The sequence below is a fragment of the Rhodamnia argentea genome, chromosome 1, assembly GCF_020921035.1.
Source record: "Rhodamnia argentea isolate NSW1041297 chromosome 1, ASM2092103v1, whole genome shotgun sequence".
Classification (NCBI taxonomy): domain Eukaryota; kingdom Viridiplantae; phylum Streptophyta; class Magnoliopsida; order Myrtales; family Myrtaceae; genus Rhodamnia; species Rhodamnia argentea.
In genome coordinates, this window is record NC_063150.1 from 806388 (window position 1) to 819816 (window position 13429).

Sequence of the window (13429 nt, forward strand, 5' to 3'; positions counted from 1 at the left end):
GCAATCTCCTACGGCAAGCCACACAACAAGTGATATACGCATTAGGCAACCGTCGACGTCACTATGACTTGCTTAACCCAAATGGGCGATTCGATCCTCCTTGATTATGATCTCGCCCATTACCATGAATATATATATATAAATAAAATTATGTAAAAATATTTCAAATTTATTTTACTTTTGTCAATTCAGCCATAAACATTTTAATTTGTCAATTCATTCTAAAATTTTTCATATTTTGCCAATCAAATCCATCCAACCCATTTTGACCAGAAATTACCGACATGAATATCGTCCGTCCTACATGGCTTAGACAATGCTGACGTTGACAATTCTTAATAATATTTTTATATTTTTTCACACTCTTTATTAAATTTTTTTCCTTTTTAATTTTTTCTGTTTCCCTTTTTAAATTTTTTTTCCTTTTCTTTTTTTTTCCCTTCTCCGGACATCGCCGGGCCTCGTCGATGGCTGCAAAGGTCACCAACCTCGCCAATTTGGGCAAGGGATGCCCGACCTTAGGCTGGCGAGGGCCGTCCTCGCTTGAAGTTGGCGAATGTCGTCGACCATCAACAAGGCCTGGCAATAGCCAATGGAGGGATAAAAAAAGCAAAAAGGAAAAAAATAAATAAATAGTTCCAAAAGAACGTTATAATATTATTGAAAATTGTCCAAGTGAGTATCGGTCGTGCCACGTAAGATGATCGACAACCATATCAACAATTTTCGGCCAAAATTAGTAGGATTAACTCAATTAGCAAAACATGAAAAGATTTAGAGTTGAATTGACAAAATAATGCAACAAGTTTATGATTTTTTGGACAATTTTCTCGTTATATGTGCATTATACACACACAAAAGCATGCGAAGTAATTCGATGTAGGTCTGAACTGAAATCTTGTCTAACAAAAAAAAAAATTTGGTTTTTGGTTTTAAGTAAAGCTGTAATGATTATAATGGAGATTGAAAATTCTCGCCTCAAAGCTTTATTTTAATTAAAAAGATGTATTTTGATGGATGCTTGTTAACAAACATTTTATCACTCATGCTTGACCCATCATTCTTCTACAATGCCTTGCAACTAAAAAAGTTCTGTACATTGATCCAATATGATCTAGAGGGGGTATGTCAAAAAATGAAAAATAAAATAAAATAAATCAATTAAATTACTTATTATAAACACAAAAGCAAATTAATTATTTAAGTATGGTGGGTGACGACGTGGAGGATGAAAGTGGGGGCACTGTGCGACCCTTTTTGTCGTTATTGGTGGGAGTCCATGCCCAGGAGTGGTTGGACTCCGTGCCGGAGGGGTAGGGCATTATTATTAGGCCGATAGCGACGGGCCACGTGGGTTGTTGGGGGCAGTAATTGTCTTTGATTGGCTGACTCGAGGGGCCAATCCGGTGGCCCCACGTGGCTCGTCGTGAATCACGTCAGTCCCCCCGCTTGGGTCCCACCTCCATGATGATGATGATGATGATGATGAATGCCATGTTACCCCATGCATTGGATACATTCTATATGCTCATGATTATTTGGATGCATGCGGTATTTTGATAATCGACCTTCTTTCTATTTGATTTTTCACTTAATTGAGTGGTTTCGTCTTTAATGTATCTATTGTCTATCGACATAGAAATTTCGAATTTCGGGCTAAATCGACCGGGAAATAGAATCCTCGAATTCTATTTTTCTTTTTTTCTCTTTAGCTAATGTTATTCGAATTTTCTTCCAACATTCGACTAATCTCGCTAAGTCAAGACCAACCCTCGCCTTGTGAAGTCCGTAATTATCATATCAAACAGACATCACTAGATGTTTATTTCTTAAATTATGCATATGTTTAGGGTATGCTGCATAGCAACAATTCTAATTCAAAAAAAAAAAAGTGGTTTTAATTAAAATTGATTTTTTATTTTATTTTATTCTAATTTTTAGAAAACAACCAGTTTGATAGCCGAAAGGGAAGTGGCCCGCACTTGCAGAGCTCGGCTGGCTTATCATGAGCCCCCAACTTTTGCGGATCTCCACGACCGAGGTGGATGAGCTGTCCAGCTACTGTTGTCGGCTCGGCTTGATTTTGGATATTCCATTTTTTTGATTTGGAATATCTTTTAACATATCTATTGATTTTTCTTTTCTTTGTTTTTTAAGAAATAAGTCCAAATCAACATCATCCATCCATGGCCCGCCACTCATACCGTTCAATACAAACCTTATTAAAATGCTTATAAACAAAATCACAAACAACCCCAAAAAAAAATAAAAAAACCAAGTAAGAAAAACATTATTCCTAATATAAGGGCACTTTCTAGAGTGGATCTCCAATGAATATGAGGCGGAGCCTGTCGGTTAGAGGATTAGAGCATGTTACTACGAATTGCGATTTCCGGGGTTGGAATCCCTCTTCACCCACGACCGATTCCTAGGGGTTAAAAAAAACTCATAAGTTTAAACTTTGATGCCGGGGTTAAAACTCTCCCCAAATTGACCAATTTTTGGGGGGGTGGGGTGAATTTGAGCTTCTCTTCCAATTCTTTTTTCTTTTTCACGCCAACCCAATTTCATGCTCGCTTTCTTTTTATCAAATTGTTCCAAATATCATTTATTTCTATTTTTTTTCCTCTATATTTCCTTAAATTATGACCTTAGAGAACGCTTTTCTCAAATCTCTTGTACCCCACATGGTATGCCTAGCAACCTATTTATTTTATAGATAAAGATTGAACTAAGCAGGCCCTAACCCTAACAGCTTATTACTGCCAAACGCAAACACCTGTACATGCAACATGGAGAAAAAATGATTGCACGGACCCACCATTTAATATTTGTTAATTGTTAGCCATCAACCACCATATAAATAAAATATTTTGTGACCAATTTGTTATCATTTTCGCAACCCATTCGGTGCTAAAAGTTGCGTTTAGATCCGGCATCTCCGGGATTAATTGCCTGGGAATTATCAAATCCTCAAAGACACAATCACCTTGTCGTCCTCTTACTTTCTTCTAATCATCTGTTGTTAATTAAAAAAAATACGTTACACGTTAATTATGTAGATTAGGAGTCGTAGGTGGTCGTAAATTAATTTTGATATCTTCCTATGGTCAAACGTGTTTCATTATGTTTCATTTTATTTTTTTGTTGCTATCCTTACCCAACTGCCCCGCCGTCGCAAGAACTGTCAAGTGATTCTGAATGAGCCACTTGTTGTTGTCTTTTTAATTATTGTTTTAGTGGCATTTTGATGTTTGGTTCCCACACGTTAACTTATCAAAGATCTGTTTACCAACGATTCTGATTCTTTAATTATATTCCCTACAATAAATATAAAAAAAAAAGAGGAGAAACATGTTTTGTAATGTAAATGATTATAATTCTGATTATATTCCCGGAAACAGTTTTGGAGCAAAAACAAAAACAAAAAAGTTGACTCTGAAAAAAAAAATCACTTTTGAGAATAAAAAAAATAACAAAATTTCAATTCTTTTAAAAAGATGAAGTCCACGTGGACTTCTGAATTTTAAAAAAAATTAAAATTAGATTTGAAAATTCACTAACAACTAATTATTTTAAATACATATTTTTAAATTAAACTTAAAAATAAGTTTTAAGATTTAAAAAAATTTCAAAAAATTTAAAAAGGGGTAATTAAAAAATTCAAAAAATGTAAAATAATAATAAAATAAAATGGGGCAAATTGAAAATTGAAAAATATTTTAAAAAAGATAAAAAAAATTTAAAAAAATTATCGCCACTTGATTGTTCCACGGAACATAAATTTTGTACATTTACCAAAAAGCGTTTTTGTTCGGGAGCAGAAATTTTATACAATCATCAAACGCGTTGTGATTCTATAAAATCATACGGGAACGAGACTAAAAAAAATATGATTCTAATTAGAATTATTTTTTTAGATCATAAACGTTGCAAGCTATCTCTAGCTCCACTAAATGACAATTTGTAAGAAAATTACTTTTCAATTAGAGTTAATTTCAGGAGATTGAACTAAATCAGAACAGAACCTCAAATGTCATGCGCCTTTTTGCTATTTTTTTTTAATATGATAGGTTGATTTTTCAGTGTTTGAACAATGGAAAACTAATTAATCTACCAAAAACATTTTCCATGGACTGAGAATAATAAATTTAAATTTACAGAAAATGACTTTCCATTCTAGCAAGAAGGAAATTGCTTTTTCCAAAACCACCAAACAAAAGAAAACCAAAACATTTTCTTTGAAAATGATTTCCATAGAAAATATTTTCCTTTAACATTAAAATTTCAATGAAACAAACACACCCGGCTTCGTTTATTCACAGAAAATGAATAATTTAAAAGATATTTTTAAAAAATAATCGTTTGTGTAGCTTAAAAAATAGAATGGTTGAAAAGTATTTTGATTGTCCAAGAAAGTGCTTACACATACATTATTGTCGATAATGAAAAGATTTTTCATTGGTTAATTATTTTAAGCGATATTTTTTAGAAAGTGTTTTTTAAACCGTCCATTTCTTAAAGGCAACGTCTCAGGATCTTATTAACCAATGAATTGTCGTCAAATGTACATGTTTGAATGAATAATTTATAGGACGATCGGAGACCTCGTTTAAATATTGTTTTTTGGGAAGTTGCATGAGATGATATCCGCGGGAGCCATTTTTTTACTGTAATAGAAAATGTACAAAATATTTATGGGAGCTATCGGGATTATCCCTTCATTGACCACCCTTCTCTTGCCATCATCTTGTACATGTTTTTTTCTTTTCACGGCACCTAAAAAACTGTTTAGTTTGTTCCTATATAAATATATAGACATTCACATCACATGTTGATTTTTTTTCGTTTTTAAAAGAGGCTTTTAATAGTTCCTTATGAAAGTTATGCAAGGGACGATACTATCGAACAATCAAATTCCTCAAAGTTGAGATTTGTAGTAAAAGAGAGAAAAGTAAGGAAAACCACTATTTATCCTAAATTCTAATCCTAAATTTCTCTCTAACACTTGGTTCATGCAATTTTTGTCATGTCCACTTTCGATGAAAAAAATGGACAAAAGGACATCCGGAGTGTCAACATTTGTGTACGGCGCTCACTTTAGTGCAAATATTTTTTTTCGATCACTTAGTGCTATTTTTTTTTTTTAAAAATCGTTATTTCAGTGCCAACTCCTGTGAGTTTCGTCGGAAATCTGACGTGGCGTCTACGTGGCTCGCTTGAGCTTCAAAGTTAGCAACAATTTTTTTAAAAAATGAATAAAAAAATCCACATAATATATGACAAACTAAAAATAAGAGAAATTTTTTAAAAAATAATAATGTTATTTTATTATTATTATTTATTTTTTTTATTTTAGCTAATTTTTAGTGGAATTTTAATTTTTAAAAAAATCAACTTATTTTTAAGTTTAAAAGTCCACGTGGCTTATTTTTTAAAAAAAATTGCCATGTAATTAATAAAAATGCTAGGTGTAATATTTGGCAGGAATTGATACTTAAGTGATCTTTTTTTGCCGGAATTGAGACTTAAATGATCATTTTTCCTCTAATTTGGCACTTAAGTGATCTAAAAAAAAAAATTTGACACAAAAGTAAGCTCCGTACACAAATATTGGTACTTTAGGTGTCCTTTTTATAAAAAAAAAAAAAACGGTTCCTCGGGGATTATACTTATGCTTAGCCTTTGTACAAATAAGACTTGAGAAATCAATGGTCACTAAATGAATAGATGCTAGTCGCATACAAGTCATTTTCTAATTTTGTTTTATATAAGTGATTCGACACTCTGAATTTCAATTTCCTTGCTTAAAGTCCAAATTTCCTTGCACTGCTTCATAACATTCTTTTCCATTGATGTAGGCAAATTCCAATCACTATATTGCACGAATCCTTGCTTGTTTATCTCTTGTCCTGTATGACGTGTCTCTACGTTTGTTTTCTTCTCTTTTATGTCACTTTTTGTTAGCCATTTCCAATTCCACACGATCCTTGATTCCTTTGCATGTGGTCCTTTGCACACATGTTCCTTTCGTTTGAAGCAAATTTGTTTTGGCAATATCATTCTTAAAATACCGACAAAAAAGAAGAATAGTCTCTTCGAGTTCTCTTATTATTTTTGTCCTTTTGTCCCCCACCCTTTTTGGCCCACTAATTCTGGATTGTGTGTTATTTCAGCAGGACCAAGCAATGTTGGTCCCAACTCGTTCACGGTTTTTCTTGTTGTGTGCTCCAATCGCACCTTCAACTTTAACAAGCCCCCCCGGGGGACCACCACCACCCCGTGATCACGATCTAGTGGTCCGGGCTAATTTTTCGCAAACGTGAAGTCACGGGGTCGAAATCGTTTAGCAAAAAGAATGTGCGCATGTCGTGATGTTACTCACTAGAAATGGGGTTAAGGCTCGAATAAGATCACGTTAACATCTGAATCTGTATTGAATATGCTGTCGATTTTACATATTATTAAGGAATACTTACATGACTTGACGCATCTCGATTTCTGTAAGGGTGCTTCACAACACATTGGAGACCAAAATAGTGTTTAATTCCCTGATTGATTCTGCCTAGTACGTTAATTTTAGCAGATTTAGTGGATTTAGGCACGTTAATTTTAGCAGATTTAGTGGATCTAGGCTTAAAGGGTACTTCTTTTTTCACTAACCAAAAGAGATTTATTAGTAGATCCGAAGAACAGAACTCGCACACCAATCAATTATATATAGCTTGCTAAACACAAATGGTGGCCTTTATATGCTTACAATTAAGTATGTCAATCCCGAAAAAGGACAAGCTTATGTAAGCAGAAGTAAAATCACGCTAAGAGTGTTTATATGTATAGGCAAGACAAACTAACCCTCATATGCAAAACTTTAGGAATAAATTCACAAAAAATTCTCAAATTATGTATATCGTGGCATATTTATTCTGAACTTTTCTTTTGTGACATGAAAAGTCTCAAGTTCCATGCAATGGTCCGGGATGAGGGGGTACTTGTGAATGTGATTGAATAAGTCCTCCTCTATTTGTTGCGAGTCGAGGGCGAATAATAGGTAGGAGCAGCATAAACCGAAGCATTCTGGAGCTACAAAGATAGTTATTAATTCGTTAGGACCGCATAAAAATATTTACGCTCAATATGACATCATTACTCTAGTTTTTATAGCGTTTGACCCTAAATATGTACTCGTGTGACATATTTACCCTTCGTCAAGATTTCGTCAAATGATTTCCCAAACACGACGACGTAGTTTTCTTTTCGAATCATAGCAATACTGTTTGCATTTCGTCATCCATCTATGTATATCTTTAGCGGGTGCTCCGTCGTATAAGTATGAATTTGAGATTACAGTGGGCATAATTCGAGGTTTTTTTTTTTATGACTTTTTACTGAAATCGATTAACCATTAGATCAGTGGACTTTTCTAATAAGACGTGGACCGCGAGTGTGACACGTCTTTAATCCAAACATTTTGATTTTCTTTTTTGTACATATCTCGAAATTTTATGGAGTGTCGATGTGTCATCCATATCGGCGCCTTGTCCCATCTCTTTCACGTAAACGAAGACAACCACATCACACATGTGCCTCTGTTTCCACATCCTTTGACATAATTCCAAAAATGGATCAATGCAAGGTTGAGCTCGAAGAGGGCAGGCGGGAGCAGATAAGGATTGGACCGACCCGTTTACTTACCCATGAATCCACATAAGCAAAACGTGTTTTCATAAGCATATCATTGTCAAAAAGTAGTCTGGCTTTTCAAAACACTGTTTTTTTCTTTCCTGAGAAAATCTAATTCATCTGTTCTTCTTCTTTTTTTCTAACTCACAGTAGGATTTTAAGTCCAATTCCAATTCTGTCCCGGACTTCTTGTTTGTCTAAAAAAAAAAATTCTCAAGTTCCACTCTAGTCTTAGATTTGCCCACGCATAAAAAATCGACACTTGCTTCTTCAAGATTACCAATATCGAGATGCTGATGTTGTTCCATACGAATGTGATGTGATGGTATTGATGAAGACGCATAATGAACTTCTAGCTAGTCCAGATGCTGATAATTTTGAAAAAGTCGATTGCAATTTTCGGACTCGAGTGAAAAAATTTGAGACTAGAGTGAAGTTGTGAATTCTTTTTAGACAAGAGTTCGAGGGCAGAATTAGGATTTGACTTAAAATTTGGGGGTTCTAACGGAATTAGGCCAATAGAAAAGTGGCAGCTTTCCCATCTTGTATATATTTAAATTTTTCATATGCTAGAAAGTGACTCTTATGGATTATACATCTATAATGATTCGAAGGATCACTCTCTATTCTGTTAACTTGCGCGGTCGGATAATGTTAAACCATACCTTTATAAAAGCACTATTTTCCTTAAATTTTGGTCGAAGAAAGCTCCCGGATCAAACAATACCTCTAAGTGGCGAGTCATAAATAATGAAAATTATTCACGTACAAACTTAATCAAACTTGAAAGTAAGCGATATCGATATCGACAATCCACCAAAGAAGACACAATCGGAAGAAACTTCTTCCGACCTACATACCCACCTTGTGATCGATATCTTTCGATGTCGAACCTCGACTAATATTAGGCATCGATCGACTTTTCTTCCTTCGCATGACGTGGAAGAATCGATTTTATGCCCTAAACTGATCATTGAAATTATATTCTCAAGGATATTCTCTGCGCTAGAAAACAAAACCTTCACGAGTCTACTAAATCAATGGAGATAACGTCTCAGTACAGTTGGCAATGAGTGCAGGCAAAGGTAAAACATGTTGAAGTTTCGCTTTAATTTTTAGCAATTAAGAAAAAGGTCTGCGTGCTAACTGATAAGAAAGATCGACCATTACTGTGGCAAATTAGATCGACACAGGTTATCTTAACGTGTTTTATTTTGTGCAGCAATTCATAAAGAGAAAAGTTAACGGATAAAAGGAAATAAGCGCATTAGAAGTCCTAAAACTTATTGCGAAAAATGTTATTGAGTTTTAAAACATTTGAAAAGTGCAATGAAATCATAAAACTTGTTAAATTTGTGCAATCAAATTCTTTAGTTAACTTCATCATTTTGGTTAATGAAAAATTCTAAATTTTATTGTTTTTCTCTCCCATATGTGGCATTTTTTTATTATTTTTCTTCACTTAACTTGACTTTAATCAGGCACCACCTCACCGGCGAGGGCTCGATTGCTTCTTTCTTTTCGATTTGGATTGTTTTTGTACATAAAATTTTTAGAATTTTTTATTTGTAAATCTAGTTAAAGTGATATTTGAATATGATAAATTATAAAATAATGTCATGTGAGAGAGAAGTACTAAAAATTGCAATCTTAATATTTTTCATAAAAAAAGTTTGACGGAATTGACAGAAAGACTTGGCCGCCCTACTTTCATAAATTTTAAAATTCGATCGAACTTTTCAAAATCAATTATACTTTTTAAAAAATTTAGCATTTAATCGTACTTTTTTGCGAATTTTTTTTTTATGGAATTGAGAAAAAGGCTTGCCGTGATTTGATAAGTTTTAAAATTCGATTGACTTTTTCAAAATTCAATTCTACTTTTTTAAAATTTTAAGAATTTAATCGTAATTTTTATGATCGTACTTTTATTTTCTTAAATAAAATATACAAAAGAAAAAATTGACTGATGCGCCCACACGACATACATGAAAAAGAGAGAAAGAAGAGTAAAAAAACAAATCACAACACGTGTCCTCTGCTAACCGTCGACTCATCTGTCGTCATCTTCCATCACCCATCTCATTCACTGTAGTCACAACTGACAGCTGTCAGACATCCCCACCACACATCCCATCCATCCATGGGCATGGACATGGGCATCATCATGTGTCAACAAGCCCCTCATCATGCCTTCACATACATAATACCCACATCGTGGTCTCTTTTGATTTTGGTAATAATTAAGTAAATTGCCCAAAAAAGCTCACCCTTTCCACTTTCTGGGATCCAGCTTTTATAAGCAGGCCCTGTCTCTCTCCCTTTCCCGCACTCGTCTTCAGAAGAGAGAGAGAGAGAGAGAAGATGGGACTCGTTTCTTGTGAATCCGCATCTGGGTTTTCTTCGACCGCGCCAATTGCCCAAGAAACCCCGCAAAACGAGGCCTTTCCGTGCGATTCGGCTTCGGACTTCGATCCCCAGCACGAGGAGTGGCCGTTCCTGACCTCGCCCACAGACGCCGACGCGAAGGCGGTCGGCGGCGGCGGCGCCGAGAAGAAGGAGAAGCCGCTGCAGAAGAAGAGGAGCCAGGTGCTGCTCGAAGGGTACGTGGAGGCGGCGGACGAGGACGACCTGGTGAGGACGAAGAGCTTGACTGACGAGGACCTCGTTGAGCTCAAAGGGTGTCTGGATCTTGGCTTTGGGTTCAGCTACGACGAGATTCCCGAGCTCTGCAACACCTTGCCGGCCCTCGAGCTGTGTTACTCGATGAGCCAGAAGTTCCAGCTCGACGACCACCAGAAGTCGCCGGATAGATCCGCCCCGCCGTCGTCCGCGGCGGAGTCCCCTCCAGCCGCGGCTGCCGGCCCCATCGCCAGCTGGAAGATATCTAGCCCTGGTGAGCACTACCTCCAATCCTTTCGATTTCCGAGCAAACACAAAAGAAAAGCTGATCCCGAGATTATTATCTGCATGTGTGATATTGACGTCGATCTAGTTTTGAGGTCTTCATCGAGTTGAGGCTATGGCGTCGACTGTTTTATTTCCTTAAGAATCCAATTTTTTGCCTTGCTTCAGCATGATATGTGGTGGTGCTTGGATGCAATTATAGTGAGCTGTGGCTTTGAAGGTTTTGTTTTGTCTGCTCGAGTTAGTCGCTTACGCCCTGATATTGCTGCTTTTATTCGTGGTGGGGGATCGGAGGATATTTCCCCGGGCAGTTTGTGAAAATTATGAATTGATTGGATATGCAAATGGTAGTTGTTCTCCAGATGGTGTTTCGGTTGTCTTCATAAAAGAATTTACAGGGCTTCAACCGCTAAGGAGGGAATGAATTCAAGAATTTCTATGTTCTCCGGTTGTCAGATTTGTAATATTTCCATGCTAACTCACGCTGGGTGAAGTAGCAAATTCTAATGTTAATAATTGGTGAAATTTGCCTTATGTTATTCTCTAGTTTTCTCCTTTTTCATATGTATGTGGAATGAAGGTCGAGAGTAAATGCATATCTAATCCTTATCAGGCAGCTCTAAAATCCGTGCAACCGTGGCATGTGGAGACTCTGATTCTCTGGTGCTTTAATGGAGTTCTGACTCAATGATCTATGTCTGACCTTCTATCACCGACACTTGCGCATATCTTCACTTATTGCTTTCAGTTTTGGTGTGTCAACGTCCTAATTTTCCATTGCGGTGATTCTATTTGATCAGGTGATCATCCAGAAGATGTTAAAGCAAGACTCAAGTTTTGGGCTCAGACTGTGGCTTGCACAGTCAGATTATGCAGCTGAAAATCTCACAGGGAGACATATGCGGCTTCATTCGTCAAGGAGAGATGCATCACTTAGCAATTCTGTCTTTGATGGGGTTGAGTGGCCTGAATCTGCGAGACCACGCCATATTCTTTTCTGTTTCCGCAAAGTCTTGGGTTGCAGGAACCGGTAACCTCCCTGCAATTTTGGAGCCGGGTGGATATCCACCATCCATTGAGTTGGCCGGCTTTGAAGAAGTTGAAGAAGAGGGGACTGAATGTCTCAGGTTCGAAATTAACCAACACTCCATCTGAGACTGATTTAAATGTGACTAGAGGCTTAATTCTATATTGTACTTGTATTTGCAAGATTTAGAATAAATGTTCCATTTGCTGAATAATGCTTGTGGGCCATTCTTGTGCTCTGTCTTCTGTGGCTGTTGGTTCCTCGACCTAAGGTGTTCATTTTCTATGCAGAGGCGAGAATCCTTCTTTATTACAAGTTTTCTCCGACTAACAGCGGACCTCTGTGTAGGCCGAGGTATACTAATCTGACTGGGTGAATTAACTTTGGCTGCTCGCTATTACGGTCCATTTTGTTATTTCTTTTTTCAGTAACTGACCAGGTCTAACATGTGCTGACTTCTCTTCATCCATCCAATGGATAGATGATGAAGAACACCTATTTGGGCGATAACGTGGCGCCGAGTGAAAACGGAGCGAATGGAGGGAGTGAGAAGTAGAAAGATGCTGCTTCTGCAACACCTCCTAATAGGTCTCCACATTGTCCATCTCTCTGACTTTGTTTCATTGGTTCTCTCGTCCTTTCTGTCGTATGAATCTGGGCCAATTGCTAACAACGTGCGTGACGACCCCATCCCTGATGGTTTTACTTGTACTTGGGAAATGCTTCCCCTGAAAATAGTCAATTGTAGATCTAGTTGAGAAACGTGTGGCTATCCAGTTATTCATTGTGACGGTTCGCAGTATTATGCTGCCGCTATGGCCTCCTAGCGAGTTATCTGTATCTGTAGCAACCAAGTGCCGGTTCCATCAACATTTTTCTGGAACTGGAGGACATATCTTTTAAGGTCAGTTGTAATCTTGGAATATAATTGCAGAAGCATCCTAGTTGGCCAGCTTTTGTTTCCGTGTCCCCTTGTTGGTCTAAAAGAGAGGAAGAAGACTGGAGTCGTGCTGAGAATCTGGAAGTTCCTGGTCTGTTCTATGACTCATATTTCTTCCGTTCGAGCAGTCCATACAACCATTCGGCGATTTTTTTTTCTCGTCTTTGGACTCCTAGCAGTCACCTTTGTTATTTTGTCTGGCATGCTCTCCCTAAGCTTGAAGTAACTGAAGATAACTGCATCGGCTTTTCGTGTGTTCTCTCTTTTGTTGGTGAATTACAAGTACTTGGTACTCAGGCAGGGCGATGACACGAACTGATGACCTCCATGACAAGATCCTCTAGGGATTTGGCATGGCTCTCTCAGATTGTGCATATGCGCCATCGTTGAAGTGTAGGTATTCTGGGTCGTTTAGACTCCTCCAGAATCATACAAATGCGCCCTTGTTGAACACGTCGAATCGAATTCCGTGCTATGGCTACAACGAAGAGTGATTGTACCTGCGGTTTGTGAACTGATTGTCGCTTGCGAAGGATGATATGCTGTCGCATTGCTTGTGAAAGATGATATGTCGTCGCATTGCACATGGTGCAGTTCTTGGCGGGACCAAACGAGGCTCTCTTATGGTTGGAGTTAAATTTAGGGACAATGGTACAATTAGTCTATGAATTTTAATTCAATGTGTAATGTAATTTCTAAATTTTTAGTTTAACCGATATGGTCTTTGAACTTTAGTTTAAAATGTAATGTGATCCATGATGGTCTATGAATTATTAGAACATGTTCAATTCAATCATCGAATTATAGGAAGATGTTCAATATACTTTTTCTATTAATTTAAGTTCATGGGTGAAATTGCATATTTTCTTATA

At 36.9% G+C, this 13429-nt stretch overlaps 1 protein-coding gene across 3 annotated transcripts; it reads left to right on the forward strand.

Annotated features, from left to right (window-relative positions):
* Positions 1-9997: 9997 nt before the first annotated feature.
* LOC115745289 lies at positions 9998-12874 on the forward strand. 3 transcript variants are annotated; one of them, XR_004015905.2, is made up of 4 exons: positions 9998-10579; positions 11391-11717; positions 11908-11971; positions 12099-12874. XR_004015905.2 is itself a non-coding variant. In XM_030680755.2 (2 exons), exons 1-2 carry the CDS (start codon positions 10048-10050, stop codon positions 11468-11470), a joined length of 612 nt encoding a protein of 203 aa, XP_030536615.1. In that variant the 5' UTR covers positions 9998-10047; the 3' UTR covers positions 11471-11831. The 3 variants fall into 3 exon arrangements, 1 of the variants encoding a protein (XP_030536615.1); XR_007199584.1 differs by lacking the exon at positions 11908-11971; XM_030680755.2 differs by lacking the exons at positions 11908-11971; positions 12099-12874 and having other exon boundaries at positions 11391-11831.
* The last annotated feature ends 555 nt before the right edge of the window (positions 12875-13429 follow it).